Source organism: Microtus ochrogaster, chromosome 8 (genome assembly GCF_000317375.1).
Source record: "Microtus ochrogaster isolate Prairie Vole_2 chromosome 8, MicOch1.0, whole genome shotgun sequence".
In the NCBI taxonomy this organism is placed as follows: Eukaryota; Metazoa; Chordata; class Mammalia; order Rodentia; family Cricetidae; genus Microtus; species Microtus ochrogaster.
In genome coordinates, this window is record NC_022015.1 from 75,029,547 (window position 1) to 75,048,543 (window position 18,997).

At 52.8% G+C, this 18,997-nt stretch overlaps 1 protein-coding gene across 3 annotated transcripts in view; it reads right to left on the bottom strand.

Annotated features, from left to right (window-relative positions):
- Window positions 1-18,997, bottom strand: part of Sh3pxd2a (SH3 and PX domains 2A) — a 197,761-nt gene that overhangs the window by 59,902 nt on the left and 118,862 nt on the right. For all 3 annotated transcript variants that reach the window (XM_026781309.1, XM_005352440.2, XM_005352439.3), the window contains exon 6: window positions 15,187-15,215. In XM_026781309.1, the coding sequence (XP_026637110.1) occupies window positions 15,187-15,215 (29 nt within the window). The remainder of the gene's footprint in view (window positions 1-15,186; window positions 15,216-18,997) is intronic.

Consider the following 18,997-nt stretch of genomic DNA (forward strand, 5'->3'; position numbering starts at 1 on the left):
AGAGAGAGAGAGAGAGAGAGAGCGCGCACACCATCTGCTTAAGATTCAGGCAGACGGGGCTGGAGAGATGGTTCAGAGTTTAAGAGCATTGCCTGCTCTTCCAAAGGTCCTGAGTTCAATTCCCAGCAACCACATGTTGGCTCACAACCATCTATAATGGGGTCTGGTGCCCTCTTCTGGCCTGCAGGCATACACACAGACAGAATATTGCATACATAATAAATAAATATTTTAAAAAAAAAGATTCAGACAGACAGCATCACTTCTCACACGACCTGAGGAGGGCAGGGCCCGGCTCTGAACAGCTGACGTGTTTTCTTACTTAACCCTTACAATAATCTGCCCTCTGAAGATGAGGGAACTGAGGCTCAGAAGAGTTAATGTCCTCTCCCAAGGCCCCACAGCAAGGAAGAGCTGGTGTCGGAGTGGAGCCCAGGCAAGTGGGCCCGGAATCGGGAACACAGGGACCCTCAGGGGAGATCTCATTTTCTGGTCTTCCCCTCTGGCCTTATGTCTTTCTGTTCTGCTCCTCTCTGTTAAATTCAGCCATGTTCCCACAATTGCAGCTACAAAGGTCTCCTTCCCCAGAGTGTTGCCCTTCCCAGAATCCACGTACACATGGGACAGCCCAGCCTGGGGTAGGAATGTACTGAGCTGCTGGAGGAAAACAAACAGATGGTCTGCTCAGGTGGGGCAATGGGGGTGGCCCATAGCTTCTGAAGGACCAAGAAAAGGATGCCTTCCTGAGCCAGGGCTGGGACCTGGCCAGTGCAGCCCAGTGGGAGCAGGGAAAGCCACCTTCAGAAACACTCAGCTGTCCGGGGGAGGGGCTTCAGCAGAGAGCGGCAGGCAGGCCTGCGCAGTGCTGAGACCAGAAGCTTCTGTTTAAAGACAGGTGGCCACATTCGTTAGTTGGGAGATGTGTGGGCAGACAAAGGGGCACAGAGTGGGGAAATGGGTGGGTGGGGCCGAGCATCTGCTCCTGGCAGCTGGGCTTGACCCGGCACAGCCCCTTGGGTGTGGCCTCCCCCTCAGTTCTCAGGTCCTTACCTCTCCTGGAGCCCTGCTGCTTGTGTGCAAGAAACAAACACAAGACCAAGAATTCCAGCATCCCAGCCACTCCCTCCACAGGGTGGTCTCCCTTGGTGGTCCTCCCTGCAGCTGCTCCACCCACCATCCCTTGAGAAGCCCCCACTTAGGGCACTGTGTATGCATGTGCATGCACACACACACACACACACACACACACACACACACACACACACGTAGCACAGAAATGAGTCAGTGACTCAATAAGACAGACAGTCAGACAATTCAGACCTATAGACTTAGTCCTGTACCCATCTCTTGGCAAGCCCTTTCAGGAGCCAACAGGGAGGGCAGGGCTGCAGGGAGGGGGTCAAGGGTAGCAGGTCAGGATGGACCCTCCAATCCAGGTAGTCTGGGGTAGAACATCCCGTCTCTCACTCTGGACTCAATCAGCTGCGGCTGTTTAGTGAGCAGCGTCCGCAGGCCCTGCTGGGCCCTGCTGATGTCCCAGTTCTACAGGCCATCTTCAGCACAGGAGAAGGGATCGTACAACGCCTCCCCTTCCCCAGTGATCTTGTCTGCCCTGTCTTGAAGCAGCCTGGCACCCTTGGCTACCTGCTTGACCCTGTCCAGGCACCTGCAAAGGGCATCCTTCTGCTCTGAAGCTCACTGGAGTGGACTGAGAGAGAGGAATCAGGGTGAGTCCGCTTACTGGTATAACAGGGCCTGATTCTGAGCAAGGCTCACCAGCCACAGAAGTGAGGTAAGGGCTCCTGTCTGAACTGAAGTTGGGAATACCCATTTTTGAAGGTTGGTCTGTCTCATCTTTCCCTGTCCCATTCACTGTCTCATCCAGCTCCAGAAGGCCTGCGAGGGGCTGCGTTAGCAAGTGTTCACAGAGCAGGAGTTTAATAAAAGCACACTGAGCTAGGCACAGCACATATCCCGCGGTGAGAGCACGTGCCCGAAAATCCTTTGGACTCTGCCATACCTCAAAGTGACCGTCCACTTAACCCTCAGCGGATGATGGGAGCGTGAATTTTTTTGGTCCTTGCTTTACTGGTTTCATAGGAACCCAGGCCCACTGATTTCTGCGGCCCTGATATTAATCTAGTCCAAAGTTGTCCTCCTGAGCCACATGCAGGCCTTCTGAGGCTGGGGGATGCCCTCAACCTTCCTGGACACTGTGGTACACAGACCCTCAGGCCGAGCAAACATCCCAGAAGGCTGCTGACTGACATTTGCTTCAAAGTGTTCCAAGGACTTAAAAAAAAAAAAAAAAACAAAACAAGGGGGCTGGAGACATGGCTCAGCGGTTAAGAGCATTGCCTGCTCTTCCAAAGGTCCTGAGTTCAATTCCCAGCAACCACATGGTGGCTCACAACCATCTGTAATGAGGGCTGGTGCCCTCTTCTGGCCTGCAGGCATATAGGCAGACAGAACACTGTACATATAATGAGTAAATAAATAAATATTTAAAAAAAAAAAGATGTTCAGGAGGCATCTGGCCTAAGTATCTTCTCTTTAAAAAAAAAAAAAACCAAAACCAAAAACAAACCCATAACCAATATAATTTTGTGACAAGATGGATGTCACCGGAAACAGGAGTCTGTGCAGGGGCAACGTGCTTATCAGGACTGGTAAAATCCAGGGCCGCAGGACCCCCTCCTCCATGGTGTCTGCCTGAAGCCCCTGGGCCTCTCCCGCCTTGGACTGGCCAGGTCCCCTGAGCTCAATGATGCCACATAAACAGCAGTGTATGCACACGCACACAGAAGCATGCATGCATGCCTCGCCGCTGGGGAAATCCCACAGCTGGCTCTCAGGTGACTGAACTTTGCCCAGAAAGCGGCAGCTGTGAGAGTGCCTGCAGGACAGGGGAGGGCTGGGGGCGGGGTTAACCCTTCCACACCACAGTCCATGCTGAGCTTCCCACCAAGAAGAACCAACGGACGGACATAGACAGACCATGTCTCTGAGCCCTGCCCTGCTCTAGAAAAAAAGGCTGTTCTTTGTTCTGTCCATGTCAGTCCGTCAATAACGCTGGGGAGTCTGGCCTGATAGACTTGTTCCCAAGGGAGGCCACAGGGAGAGCCCTAGGGAGCATGTCCTATGGCAGACACCTAGGTGGGGGACCATGGCCAGGAAAACAGCTAGAATGATTGCATTCCTTTTATGGGTGTGAACAAGCATCTCTGAGACTGCTCTAGGGTTCTACTCTAAAAAGAAGGCTGGAGGAGGCCCCTGGGACAAGCGCTCTCCCACTCAGGTGCACCGTTCCTATTAGCAGAGGTGATCTGTGCTAGCTCTCTGAACAGCACCTCACGGTGGGTACTTGGAGAATATGGAGGAGCTGCATGCTCAGTTTACTTGACATGTTTCCTTACTGAGATAGCCTGCAGCCCAGGCTGGCCTCAAACTCATGGCCCACGTGCTGCACTCTCCCAGGCAATGGGAAGTTTTTCAGCGCCTCACACCTGAAGTTTAGAGACAGTGTGTCAATGTAACCCAGACTGGCCTGAAACTTGCTATGTAGCTGAGTACGATGCCTGTTTCCTCTGTTGGGATTGCAGGCATGTGTCACCATAGCCACCTGAGTTGCCCAGTTTAGAGGAGGCCTGTACACTGGGTCACCAAGGGCTGTGACTGGCCAGACACCTTCTGCACAGCCGCTCCCTCTCTTTGCCTGGCACTCAGGAGGCTGACGCAGGAATGCACACATCCACTGCCAGTATGGGTGTGCTGGCTAGTTTTTATGTCAACTTGGTGTAAGCTAGGGTCATCTGGGAAAGCATCTTAATCAAGAAAATACTTGTCTGATGACTGATATGAGAGGTTCAGCCCACTGCGGGCGGCGCTACCACTAGGCAGCAGTCCTAGATGGGACAGGAAAGTCAGTAGACAGTGTCCCCCATGCCTTCTGCTTCAGTTTCTGCTTGCAGGTTCCTGCCCCGACTTTCCCTAGTGACGGAGTGTGTTCTGAGAACTGTAAGATGAAATAAACCCTTTCCTCCCAAGTTGCTTAGCATCATGATATTTTATCAGCAATAGAAACCCTAACTGGGACACTGGACAACTTAGCTAGATTTCATCTAAAAAAAGGGGGGGGGGTTTGGGGGTTGGAGCTACATAGCTCAGTGGTAGACAACTTACTTGCTTAGCATGCATGAGGTTGAATCCCTAGTGACGCTTTGAATGAGAATGTCCCCCATACACTCATATGTTTGCACGCTTGGTTCCTAATTGGTGGAACTGTTTGGGAGGGATTAGGAGGTGTGGCCTTGTTGGAGGAGGTGTGTCTCTGGGGTTGGGCTCTGAGGTCTTCAAAGACTCCCATCACCCCCAGTATGCTCTCCGTCTCCTGCTTATGGACCAAGGCGTGAGCTCTCAGCTGGCTGCTCCAGCTGCCTGTTGTCAATGCGTACATTCCATCATAGACTCTAACCCTTTACACTCTTTCTGCTAGAAGTTGCCTGTGTTCTGTGACACATTCTAGCACCAGAAAACTAAATGTTTGCTTAGCAAACAAATCTATAAAACAGCCAAGTCTAGGAGGCCAATTCTAGGTCCAGCAACAGCCACACAGTCCTGGAAGAAAGGTCCAGAACCTTCACTTTTTGGGAGACTTGCTCCTTATCCATTCAGCCTTCAAGGACCCTCCCCCTCTTCCAGACTTCCACTCCTATCCACAAGGTCATTGGCCTTGAGAAGAGGTGGCCCAGGTCATGGGAGCATGGGCATGGGCCCTGAAATCAGAACCCTGGGATCAAATGTAAATGAGGCCCCAAGAGGCACTAGATGGGTGGGGCAGGTAGGGAACAGAGTGGATGTCCTTCCCTGACAGACCTATGTATGTGCAAGGTCTCCATGGGGCCACTGCCAGTGTACAAAGACAGTCTTAATGTGGCCTGTGTTGCTGGCTTGTCACCCTCCTGAGGGAATGGTTATATAACTCACTTGGACCCTGTTTAACACTCAGGGAACCTACAGGGATCCAGGGTGACCCAGGGAGACCCAGATGAGAAAAAGCTGTCCCTGAGACCACAGATGCCACCCCCAAGACACCACACATGCAAGTCAGAAGGGGAGCTGAGGAAAGGGCAGTGACAGGGAGCCAATGCTCCCCACAGCCGGGAATGTGAAGAGATCCCGACACGGCCTCACTATCTTAATGCAGGACTCCTGTCCCGACATTACCGGTCCTCCCATAATTACGCCAGCTACTCGGGTCACATGGTGACAACCAGATCCAAGGGGGGCAAAGAAAAAGTCAGGGAAAAGCACGCTTTTCCTTCTAAACGTCCTGAAACTTTGGGAAAACTCTCTGCCTTCACATTTCGAAACTGACCAATTATAAGAAGGCTGCGAGCCAACCGAGTTCCACACGGCGCATTTCTCATTTCTGTTTCTAAACTAAGCGACTTTAGATCAGAAAAAGGTGCAAACAATGAGCAAGGCGCATTTCCCTCGGGTCTCTGTTTTTCCATCGGCTTCATCATTACTGGAAATGCTGCCCCGATGTCACATGTCTGCAAACCAGAAAGCCAAAGTGAGCAACAAGCTGGGCTCTGGCTGAGGGCTGCGGTGGGAAGCATTTCTTTGCTGGACCACAACTGGGTGCCTCCTTCTCCCAGGAACAAAGCCTTCCGCAGAGTCTCCTCACTGCCCACGATGAGGCCAGATTGGGGGTGGAGGTGCCAGTGTTTGGGGGAGGGGTGGGCTTAGAACCCTGTTTCTTGACAGTTCCTTGCAGCTTACCTCCAACTAAAAACATCTTCAAAGAGCTGGCCCAGGCACATGGGGATCCAGCGACATCCCTCTTGCTGCCTTCATTGTCTATCAAGCCTGAATGTGGCCATCAGTCCACAGCTGGAATGTAAGCCCTGGCTTAGTTTAAGAGTTCTTAGGCAGTATAGTATAGGCTTCATGCCTACGATCCCAGCACATGGGAGGTGAAGCCAGAAGGATCAGGAGTTCAAGGTTAGCTTCCATCACCAAGAGAATTTAATGCCAGCTTGGACTACAAGAGCCCTGCCTTGAAATAAAACAATCCCTGGGCGCCCATGCTGAGGTAGTGGGTCTGGACAGGGCCTGAGAAACTGCACTTTAGCAAGCAGCCTCAGAATTCTGACTGGGCCTTTGCCCAGGCTGCTCTCTTCCAGTCCAGCTTCCTACTTCCCCAGCAGGAGAAGGTGGGTGGTAGGAGCTGCAGAGGCAGCTAAGAGAACAGGACACTGGGCCTCCAGGCTGCCTGGACTTCCTTCCTGAGATCCCAGAATCCGGGAAGTGCTCTTCCTTCCTGCCCCGCATCGTGTGCCCAGGCCAGCTGAGCAGCGATTGCTGCCCTGGCTGCGAGACAAGGCGTGTGCCCACTACGTGCAAGCACACAACACGTGAGCCGTACTGACACTCCATCACATCATTGCCACATGGGCCGGCCGCGGAACACAGCCAATCAGCCTCGTTTCCAACGAGATGGGCTCTGTACTTAGGGGTGATATGAGGCTGAGGAGCCAGTGCCATGAAAATTGAAACTGTTTAAAAACACAAGCCTGGGTGAGACGTGCCAGAAGCTGTTGCCTGACATGGCAAGCTCACCCAAGGCCAGGCCAAAGGAGGGCGCCAAGAGGAGCTTGGTCATGGTCACCAAACAGCCTGGGTCTTCCACTGGAGATGAGTGGTTTCAGCGGACCAGGAAGCCCTGGAAATTGCTTTGGTAGGGGGAATACTACATTTTCCAGGGCTTCCTCTCCAGCCCTGTCTCCTCTCCTGCCAGGAAGGCTCCTCTCGTCCCCTGACTCCTCACACTTATCAACCCCAGGTCCTCAGTCACGTCTCTCGCTCCCAACACCCAGTGCACACCCTGCAGCTCATCCCAGCTTCAGAGCGCTTTTCTCCAGCCTCCCCGTGGGTGCTACCTCTCCTGTTCTCTCTGGTCTGCCTTCCTGTATCCATGACAGCGTCCTTCCCTGTCAGCGGAGCTGAGCACTCCCTGGGCCAGGAGCCAACCAATGCTTCAAAGAATCAGAAGTCAGTTCTCTCTGCCTGAAGAAGGCTGCTGCAGCACTAACCCTAGAAAAAGCGGATCTCCAAGGCCTCACAGATGCTGGCTCTGCTGCATTGGAGCCCTCACACACCTCACTGGCTCTAAGACATGCTGGAGTATGCAGGAGACCAAATTCTGCCCACCCTGGGGCAAGCGGACACTCCAAGCTGTCTCATCTATAAAAGGCAGGCGGGGACTGAAGAGATAGCTTGTCACCAAGACTGACGACCTGAATTTGATCCCCGAGGACCCCCACAGTGGAAGGAGAGAACTGACTTTGTAAGTTGTCCTCTATCTTTCACACACACGCAAATAAATATAAAATACACAGTTTTTTAAAAGGTGGCCCAGCTTTTCTGGGTAGCCAGTTTTTTGGTTTTTTTTTTTTTTTTTTTTTTTTTTGATAGCAGCCAGTACTTATAGGTAAGTCCTACTATCAGAAAAGTATACTTTATTCAAAACTGAACTTGGAGGTTTGGAAAGATGGCTCAGTAGTCAAGAGCACTGGCTGCTCTTTCAGAGGACCTGGGTCCAATCCCAAGCACCCACATTGTGGCGTGGCTCACAGCCATCTGTAACCCCAGTTTCTGGGGATCTAACACTTTTTCTGGCCTCTCAGGCAACAGGCATGTATGTGGTACCCAGACATACATGCAGGCAAAACACTCACAAATATAAAATAATAATTTAAAAACATAAATAAAAAACTTAAAAAAAATAAATAAAGACTAAACTTAGCCAGGCACAGCGGCTCATGCCTCTAACCCAGGACCAGAGAGGCAGAGGCAGAAAGGCTGCCATGAGTTCAAGGCCAGCCTGAGTTACAGAGTGAGACTGTCTGAAAAGTACAATGCGAGGGGCCAGGGAGATAAGGCTTGGTGGGCAAGGCACTTGCCACAAAGTCCTGGGCTTCATCCCTGGAACTTCCACAGTGGACAGAGAGAACGACCCCCACATACTGTCCTCTGTTCTCCACAAGTCAACAGTTTAAATGTGTGAGATTTTTGTTTACTTTCAAGGGTTTTATATTAGTTTATAAAATTTTTAAAAAGTTAAGTAAGAACATTAAAAAACAAGCAAAAACAAACAGAACCCACCCAAGCTTAAAGGCTAGGCCTAGGGGCGCAGGCTTGACTGTGCTATTCAAGAGGCTGACGCACGCGGCTAGAGAGACGGCTCAGCAGTTAAGAACAACACTTGCTGCTCTTCCAAAGGACCTGAGTTCTCAGCATCCACACTGGGCAGCACACAGTCACCTATGACTATAGCTCTGAGGGGTCTCAGGCGCCCCTCTGGCCTCTGGAGCCCCCCCCCCCCACATGGCACTTACTTACTGCCCAGAGTGGGGAGGAGCAACACCAGCACCCTCTCCTAGAGAAGCACGGGTACATCTCTGTGGCCTCTTGCACCCCCATTTTACAGATGAAACGGAGGCACAAGGAAACCAGGACTTGCTCAAGAACAAGAACTGGGGCACGAAATGGGCATTCTGGGTCAGAATCCACACTCCTTTGGGGCTCACAAGATGGAAATAAGTATTATGATTGAATCTTTTTACCTTAAAATTGAAGGTAACATCAACTTCTCCCCTCCTTTCAAAGCCTATAATAAACCATAAACACGTAAGCCAATAGCAAAGCCGACGAAAGGCTGAGCTGAGGTTTAAATCCTACCTAGGGTGTCCGATGCCAAAACCTAAACTCCCAACTCCAACAATGCAACCACAACAGCACTGATCTCATCAACAGGGCCCAGTAAGACTGTTTTGGGATCAGAGATGGAAGGCAGGCTGAGTAAACAGGCTTCACCAGGAACATCAACACTTGCCCAACAGAACCATCTTGCAACACTCTTGAGCAACCTCATTTGCATTGAGACAGCTCAACGCTGACAAGGAGCACCAGGCCGAGGGGCCTGGCAAGAGGCACCACGAGGAAGCCATGATCTCAGAGCTTCTAGGGCCACTGCGCCGCCTAGTGGCGAATCTCAGAACTTCTCAAGCATCTTCCTCGGGTGCTATGGGAACTGGAAGGGGAAGCTCTGCTGGGGGGCTTCGTTGTCCTCTGGGACTCTTGGAGAAAGCCTGCCCATCTCGGAGGGTTACCACAGCTATTACTGGCCTTTCCTGCTGCTGGCTGGCAGAAGGCCCTCAGAATGGTTCATGCCATCCCTCCAGACAGTGCTTTTGCCTCTGCTAGCTAGGTGTGATGCTCAGTGGGCCAGCTGGAGAGACCAGCCCCCCCCACCCCACATGCAGTCAGTTTTGTGGTGGTGGTGGCTATAGCCCATCCTTAGTGGATGTTTGGTAAGGAGACTTGCCCAGCACCGGGGTGGTGGTGAGGGAGACCAGAGCTGTACTGGGCAGAGCCGAGACGCCCTGAAGACCCACCACGTGGACAGAAGTTCTAACTTGTGCTTGGGTCCAACCTGTTTTCTAGAGGTCTGCCCTATGTCTAGGATGCCCTAGACATCCCTGCTGGAGTGTAAACCAGTTCTTTATGATACGGCTGCCCCCTACACACCCTGGTTCTTTCCCTCCCTAGGTGGTCCAGGCTGGCCTTGAACTTGGCCTTTTGAGTGCCAGGATTACATCATGCCCAATTACAATAAATCTCGCACCGCCTGTCTTCTGCCGCTTCTGTTTTTCCAGGTGAAGGAACGTGTCCAAGGTCATACGACTGGCAACCTGCACACACTAGCTAGGAAACTCAAGCGTGTGGGTCAGTTTTGTCAACTCGACACAAAGAAGTCACCCAGAAGAAGGGACCTTAAGTGAGAAGGGGCCCCTCTCTCAGACTGGCCTGTGGGCAAGTCTGTGGTGCATTTTCTTGACTAATAATTGACGAGCACAGGGCCACCTCTGAGCAGGGAATACGAGGTCGTATAAAAAGCAAGCTGGGAGAGCCGTGGGGCAAGCCAGAAAGCAGCACTCCTCCATGGCCTCTGCCTCAGCTCCTGTCTGGAGTTCCTGCACTTACCTCCCTCAGGGATGGACTGTGACCTGGATGTATAAGCCATACAAACCCTTTCCTCCCCAAGTAGCTTTTTTAGAACATTTTGTCTCAGCAATCAAATATAAACTAGAACATCAAGCAATCTGACTGGCACTGTCCACACTTTCCCGAGGCCCAGCCGCAATCATCAAACCCACCAATGCTGCCCCTGATGCCGGGGCACGCCACCTGTACTCTGTCCATGCTATGGATCTCCAATCACCAGCTAGAAACCAAGCCAAGTCGCATCACCCTGGTCCCACCACATCCATTTAGCGTCCCTCATCTCCCAGAGAAATGGGCACAGCACCCTAAAATGGCCTGGGAGGCCCCATGTAATCTGTGCTACGTCACCCCACCTCCTCTCCAGGCTGTAACATATCCATTCTTATACCCTGCCCCTCATCCTGTTCAATCTCCACCCTGCACAGCCCTTCTGCTGGAGGAGCTGGCTGGCTCTCACAGGCCTTGGGCCCTCCCACTTGCTGTGCTCCTGGTCAACTAACCCCGCCACCCAATCACTTCCCCCATCACACAGCACCTTAGTTCATCGCTGCCAGCTCCCAAGCAGCAGGCATTTTCCCGTAACTTGGACACCTGGGCAGTACCCTGAACACAGCGGGGGCTCAAGAAGGACAGCTAAAGCCATGGTTAATCTTGCTTGCCCAGAGAGAGGCCACCCTCTCCAGACTCTCACGGGGAGATGCGGGTATTCATAGTCTCCAAACCTCTCAACAAGTGGGTGGAGCTTGTACCGGTGCAAACCCTACAGCCAGGGTTTCAGGGTGGTGGGAGATGGACAGGAAGCAAAACTAGAGGGGTCATCAACAGGGAAGGAGACAGGTCAGAGAGGGCGAGGTTGGGTGGTTTCTCTGAGATGTTACACAACAGAGCAAAAGTCTCAAAAGGGAGCCAACCATGGGGAAAATGGAGGAAGATTACTCTAGGTCAAAGGTGCAGCAAGCACAAACCACTTTTGCAAAGGAACGAGCTTGACGTCTGAGGGCCGAGGATGACCGCGTGGTTGAACAGGTTTGGCTGGGTGGGGAGTGTGTTGGGACAGAGCCCTGGTCAGAAAGGCAGTAGGGGTCAATTATGCAAGACTCTGTAAGCCAGAAGAAAGGAGTTCTTCACCTCGTGGAAGTCCCTGGGGGAATTTCAGCAGGTTTGGAATGTAACTTTGAGAGTGCCCCCTAGCTGCGCTACAGGGAATGGCAACTGAGGGGTAAAGGTGGAAGCCAAGGAGGGCCACTGGGAGAGCTGGAGTCTTCCTGGAGAGGTGAGTGGACCTGGAGGTGAAGTCCATAGGAGAGGGAGGGAGAGCCTAAAGATGACTTTTAGTGATAGGCAGATACTACCAAGTTCTAGCAAAGAAAGATGGAGAAAGAAAGAGGTGTGCTGGGAGAGAGATGCAGATGAAAGTCAGGCCACGCTCTCCTCTGTCCAGGTCAAAAGTCACCCTGCCTCCTCCGCGAGGCTGTAAACCACCTGACATCGTCCTTCCCCAGCTCTGCCCAAGCCTTGCTTCTGACTTTTTGTGGGGTGGGTGGGAATGAGGGTGGGAGTGGGAGCAGGATTTTGTCAACCAAAGCATCAGGCGTCACCTCAGCGGGGACGGTTCATGGGGATGGTTCATTTCAGAGCGGAATATGAGTATACGAGTAGCCACAACCAAGAACACCGGTCCAGGTTTCCCCAAATAACAGGTTTCAGAGAGACAGAAATCTGTCTACAGTAACTGGAGCAAAGAAAGTCCTAAAGTTATATGCTTTTCAAACACTCTGGATGCATCAGGTTGCCAAGCAACAGCTGCAAGGGGAGTGGGAGGAGGGCTCCGCTATAGGCTTCAGAAAAATCCGACGGTACCCTTAGCCTTTGGCTGGCGGGAAGTAGGACTCAGTTCATATATTCCAAATGATTTACCTAGTGGTCACAAAGATGTTAGGTCACATGCAGCGGAGGGCGACAAAGGCTGATGAGGCTGAAGATGCTCCAGGACAGTTAGGCTCTTGTAACACCGCAGCCTCTCCACACCACCGAGGTTCCCTTCAGTCAGTCAGTCTGTGCTGACGTAGCTTCTTTCTAGGAATTCTAGAAATCGTTCATAGTCTCACGTAACCAAGGCTGGCCTGGAGCGTATCATAGAGCCAAGAAGCATCCTTGGCTCTATTATAGAAGCCAGACATCCCTCTGGACTTCTGACCCTCCTGTTAGGCTTCCTGAGTGGTGAGGATGCAAGCACACACCAGACTGGGTGTATTGGGTGTGGGGACTAAACCTAGGTTTTGCGCAGGCTAAGTGAGCATCCTGACCCCAGGCTTCCCTCATGTCCTAAGTGACACGAACCTGCTCCCTAAGCAGGAGACAGGACAACCTGGGCCCAACGGCCAGACCGTGTCTCTAGACAAGTGGTTGCCATCAGCAAGGGTCTTCCGAGGAGTCAAGCTTTGGAACTAGGCTGGGAAGCAAAGATGAGAAAAGGCACCCTCTTCTGCATGAGCAAGCCTCAGAGGCTTCACCGCAGCGCCGGGGTGAGCCCTAAACCTGGACTCTGATTCTGCGTGTACCCAGAGTCGAGGACCATCACCAGATTGGAGTTTTAGGTTTCTCCTTGCAAAAGCCACCACACAGTGTGGCTGAGTGGACCATGAAAAGTAAAGTTCTGGGCGCAGGCGCTCACTGAGTAACAGTGCTGCTGCGGGCAGTGATCTAAGCACACCCACACTATCAACTGATCCAGTCTTCATCGCTGCCACCTACGTGTGAGTTAGGGCTCTCCAGAGAAACAGGCCAAGACGATGTGCATATAGGGAAAAAAACTCTTTTTGAAGTTGGCACATGTGACTGTGTAAGCTTGTTGAGTACCAAGTCTGTGATGAGAGAGGCCGGGTAGGAGCCTGGGAACCAGCCACGGTCAAGTCCAAAGGCAAGCTACAGCAGAGCTCCTGGTTGGCGTGTGCGTGCGTGTGCGCACGTGTGTGTGTGTGTGTGTGTGTGTATGCGCGAGCGTGTGTGTGTATGTGTGTATGCGTGAGTGTGTGTGCGTGTGTGTGAATGTGTGTGAGTGTGTGTGTGTTCCATTAAGACCTTCAATTGCCTGGATAAGGCCCACCCACATTAGAAAGGGTAATTGGATTCATTCAGGGTTCACTGATTTAAATGTTAATTTCATTAAACAACAACATCATAGAAACACACAAATTAAGGGCTGACCAAGCACCATGGCCCACCTGAGGACATACGAAGATAACGATCTAAAGAAAAACAGCTAACCACCACAAAGTGGATGTAAACATCCCTAATTTACGAAGACAGAATGGGTCCTGGGAGGGAAGAAATCTCCCATGAGTCACAGGGAAGATGAGCCTGGTTCTGAATGCCTGATGCCTGGCTCCAGCCTGCCATTTTAACCATGACATTAAGTGGCCATTACCATAAGCATACCAATGTAAATTAAATTTCCTCATCCGTCCTTTGCCTGGATGAAAATGGAAGGCAGAGAAACTGAAGAGGTATTCTGGGTGGGGCATGGAGGAGTGGGCAGGTCCCCTAACGTAAGCTGGAGGACCACAAAAATAAAGCTCTATATACTAACGCTACGGCTACAGTATCATACAGTACTATATATAGTATGATACACATATTATTTCATAGGGTTATGGTTTTATTAGGCGCTAAGAGCTATTCTATATCACATGATATAGAATAAATAATAAGGCATCCTTATTATTTACTGTTTTAAGCATAACGGCAACAAGAGACTTCCCAAGGCCAAACAGGAAGCTGGGGTTCAGCATTAACAAGCGTCTTGGTTATCCCAGCCCCAGTTTTGCCCCTCCAGCCCGGTTCTCCCTGGGGCTCTGGCTGGCAGTGTTGATGACCAAACTTTTCAGGCTCCTGCCACAGAAAGAAAAGCCTTACTGCTGCACCTGAGCTACCCTGGCTCAGCAGTCAGTCATCTGCACACACACATGCTACCCCACAACTAAGTACACAAGCATGCTTCAACAGGCTTCAGCCTACAGCCCATGGAGGACACCCAGCCTATGCACAGTTATCAGCAGGACCACCCATGTCCGCACAACCCAACCCGTGGCCTCCCACACACAGACACAATGGTGTGTACACCCAGCACACCCAAACCTATGTTTACAAGGATACAGAATACAATTACTTCCACCTCAGCTCCCACCCATCACGGCTGCACACAAGCCTCTACTTGGTCCACAGTCCCCCGGCATTGAGATATAGGGGCCTTGAACACAGCCCCAAGGGTCAGACTCTTCAGGAGACTGTCCACAACGCTGCCCCACCATGACACATACAGGAAACAGACGTGCCAATATAGCTCGCTCTGTCTGCCCCAGCCCCGCACCCCAAAACTCACCAACTCATCGCACTAACAAAAGATCACCCTCCCCCAACTAACTACACCCCACCCACACCCAGGCGGTGTGCCATTTGGGAGAGCCTCCCCCGCCCAGAAAGAATTTTCTTTGGCCCTCCAGGGATAGTGTCGGAACCTCGCTCTTGTTTGGGAAGCACCTACACCGGCTCCCCCCCCCCCCCAGCTCTGCAAACTACTGCAGCTGACCCCACAGCACTGAGCAGTGCAAGCTCAGAGCTGGGGGAGGGTTCGGGTCAGTGGTGAGGTGCAGCAATCCCGAGTCTCTCAAGAGCAACCCCTTTTCAGTTCCCTCTCACTTTCCCACGCTGAAGAACCTGCATATCCACAAACACTTCCATCGCAGTGAACGGGAAAGCCACAGCGGTAGCCAGCAGTGGCTCCTGCAGCTGGGATGCAGGATCCGGCTGCAGATGCTGCAGGGGCTTAGGCCGTTCCTGAGACATCCCCTGCCCCATGCACCCCTACTCCCATTCAGGAGTCACAGGGACTAAGGAGGAGAATGAAAGTGTGCGTGGCAGAGAACTTGGAGGGCAAGGGACAGGGAGGGGGCAACAGATGTGCACCCCCACCCCGAGGCAGGCAGGACGATAGTGCCGCAGGCTAGAAAGGCATCCCCTCCCTGCCCCCGCCCGCGAAAGTCCTGCGCAGGATCAGAGGGACAGGTGCATGCAGCTGGAAGGTGAGAAAGACAGACGCTGAGATTCTCTTACCTGATTTCCTTTTGGAACTGCCATAATCTCTGAAAAAGAAACAACAACAAATAGACATGGTTAGGGTGGGCGGAGGGGGGGGGGCACGGAGCTGCAGCTTTGGGGCGCACACAGGCGCGCTGTGGCAGCTCCCGGCGCCTCTGCTCATGTGATGCCGCGGCTCTATGAGCCGCGCGCTCCGCAGTTGCACGCACTGCGCGTTGCGATACCCGCCCGCCGCCTCGGCAGCCCGGCCTCCCCACAGCGCGATCGGCCTCTTCGCCCCGCCCCTCCCTGTCGCTCCGCAGCCCTCACCGGACCGCGCCCCGGCCTGCCCAAAGGGGCTCACCTTTCCCTAATCCTCAATAGATCCAAGAAGGCTATCAGATTCCAGTGCGCTTGCTAAACAGGGAAACTGAGGCTACCGGAGGGTGGGCGATCGCTAGAACCCAGGCTCTGACCATTGGCGGACCCACTCCCCACCGCTGGAACACTCCCCATCGCTGGAATACTTTGCCTCGCTAGACAAGTAGCGACTTCCTCAGCAAGCTTTCATTCCTTCAGTTAGTTTGTGCGACCCTTTGATTCCATGATGTCCTCCCCCATCCCCCCACGGCTCCTTAAGGCATACACTAGCTGCTTTAGCCCACTCCATCTTTTGGGACTGGCGCAAGTGGTGGGCAAACATCGCGTGCGGGAACAATATTTAGCATCTGCAGTTCTTTTTCTTGAAAGGCTAAGGCTGACACTGGGCCTTCTCTCAGAACACTCCGCAGGGGTACCTAGGAAGCGGGGAGTGGCAGGAGTGAAGACTGAGCATCTAAAGTGGGCACTAGGTTCTAATCCTGTCACTTCAAATAACTGTTGAACCATAAGCATATAGTCCCTCCCTCTTCCAGCTGCCCTGCTTGGAGTCTGCCCAGTTCTGCCCTCGGGGTGCAGGTCGACCTAGGGTCAGTAACAAGCAGAGGCAGACACCCCAAAGCTGGCTGCTCTGCCAGTACCCTCCATTCCTCCAACTTCCCTTCCCCAGCCTCATGGAATTCCTGTTAAGGCTCAGGAGCCAGTTTGGGACCTATCTGGAGACAAGAGGAACTGCCCTCCTAGTCCCTGGGGACCAAAGAAAATGCCACTTGCTACCTATTTTTGGCCAAGCAAACTAGCTAGCTGGATCTGCTCCCCGGAGAAGGGTCTCAGTGGAGAAGGGAGGGCAGCCATCAGATTCAGAGCCTTGAGGGCGTGGCCTTAGGCAACAGGAAAGATGATTGGCCTACAGAGGCAGAGATGCTGGGACAGTCCCCACTCCCTCTCCCCAGCTTTGGGCAGGGTCTGGGAAACTGCATTTCTTGTTAGGTTTTGAGACAGCCTCACAAAACCAGGCTGGCCTTGAACTCTTGCTTTCCTCGGCCTCCTGAGTGCTAGAATGAGCCCCTGGGGAGATGAAAATCTGCAGGACCTGTGGGACAGAGGCCGCACTGTTAGGAAGGGTGGGGAGTAGGGCTTGGTGACACAAATCTGTGTACCATCACTAGGAAGAGGGTGGGCTCTCATCCTGCCCCCTTGATGTGCTAGCTAGTTTTTATGTTAACTTGACACAGAATCATCAGAGAGGAGGGAGACTCAACTGGGAAAATGCCTCCAGAAGATCAGGCTGTGGCAAGCCTGTAGGGCATGTTCTTAATCAGTGACTGATGGGGGAGGGCCCGGCCATTGTAGGTGGGGCCATCTCTGGGGTGATGGTCCAGGGTTCTATAACAAAGCAGGCTGAGCAAGCCTCGAGGAGCAAGCCAGTAAGCAGCTCCCCTCCATGGCCTCTGTGTCAACTCCTGCTCCAGGTTCCTGTCCCGCTTGAGTTTCTGTCCTGACTTCCTCCAGTGATGAACGAAGGGTGAGTCAAATAAACCCTTTCCTCTCCAATTCACTCATGGTGTTTCATCGCTGGGACATTTGCTGAGCCCCAGCCTGCCTCTGCCTCCAGTGCCCCCTTGGTGTGCAGATGCGGGGAGAGCTCCCAGTAGGGAAAGGATTGGTATGTGGTGGCTGTTTCCCACCCAGAGAGGAAATTCCTTTTCTGAGATCTTCCACTGAGGCTGGCCAAGGGGGAAGAGCAGGCCACGGCTGGCAATTCAGAGCCGCCATTTTCCCAAAGGGCTTGCAGTATTCTAGAACTCCACAGTACACTGGCCATTCCCAGGGCTGCCGGTGGCCAAGCAGGAGTGGCGCCCTCCCTTCAGTGGCCTCCTTCTCCGTGTTGAAGGCTGTCTGGGATTGTCTTCGAGCTGGTTAGCAGCTCCAGTGGGAAGGCAAGCTAGCTGTCCCCATGGGACAGGGGGACATGAGGAATGAGGCACATGTCACCAAGCACCACACTGAAGCTCAGGCTCACCATTCAACAGAACCATCTAGAAAGCTGGCTAGAAACCCAGGGTGGAGCCACCCACACCTACTTGGTTATCTGTGTTCCCAAAATGCTTCCTTGGGATTCTAAGGCTGGGCCAGGGTTGCATAAGCACCAGTACAAGCACCGGCCACACCTTAGGGGCATTCATATGAAGCAGGAGCAATGTGCTCAAATTTCCCAAAAGGCTTCCAGACAGAACCTCTGGCCTTGTCCTGCCATCAGAGTCTGCAGCCCTCCACCCAGGATTCCTGGATCTCTCCCCCTAGCAACGCCATGTTCTCCCCTTTCAGGTGAGAAGGGCAAGGCTTATAGACACTTCCTTGTCCAACATCAGTCAGTGAGTGGCTGTGGTTGGGTTGGGCCCCAAACCAGGAACCCTGGTTTAGTTCTGAGTCTCTCAAGCTCCACCCTCCTGGAGCTGTGGGTGCAGGGGTAGAAGGCAACCCTGGGGCCTGACAAACATGCAGGAGGAAGGGGGGAGTGGCTCTTGACAGTGGGGGTAGCTGGGTCACAACTGAATGGCAGAGAGGAATTCATAAGGTGCCTGGCTCCAGCCCAGAAAGGCACTGCCCTAATAGGAAATTCTCAGAGGTTTCCGGCTGGGCCCTTTTCAGCAAAACCATTTGGTATTTTTAACGGCTGAGCATGCTGAGAAGCAGCTTAGGTATCTGGGACTCCCCCATCCCTGACACAGCAGGCTATGAAAAGGCAGGGCTCCCCCACCTCAGGCACACCCACCTCTCACTGATCTTCAATCAGTTCTGGCCAGACAGGACAAGTGGGGGGGGGTTACTCTGTTGGGGGCCCAACAAGTCAGATTCCCTCCTCACTCAGTGGCAGTCTTAAGGTGGTGATGACAGTCGCTGCCTGTCAATGCTCCACTCCCAGGACGGCACAGACTAGCCTGCCTCTGACTTGCTGCTGAATCACGAAGTCCCAGGGAGCCGGAGGAAGGAGTGGAGGAGGGAGGGTGAGGCTAGCATCTCCCTTTCATGATGCCAGAAGCTAATGTAATTGCAAAGGCCTCCTAGGCTCCATCAGGCTGTTCAGCCTTTTAGCCCGCCAGGGTGACTAAGATAACAGGCATCAATTGTGCTAAGCAAACTGGAACATGGGACTTGGGGAGCAAACTGTGACAACTGTTTCCCTGTAGCCCACAGACTGGCCTGCAGCAGAGAAGACCAAGGTCCCCCTTCAGCTTCCTGTCTGTGTCTGTAAAAGGAGTCACACTGTTTATCTCTGGGTCCTTCCTGCGGAGATGCAACTGAGTTCATGTGAGGCCAAAGCCTCTGGTTCAAAGCTAGGCTGATTGCTGTGGCGGTGACCCTGAACTACTTCAGTCCTGAACTTGTCCACCCACAGAACGAGGGCAGTCACAGGACGAGGACAGTCACAGACTTTGGGGAGGGTGGAGTATACAGCATTGCTGCA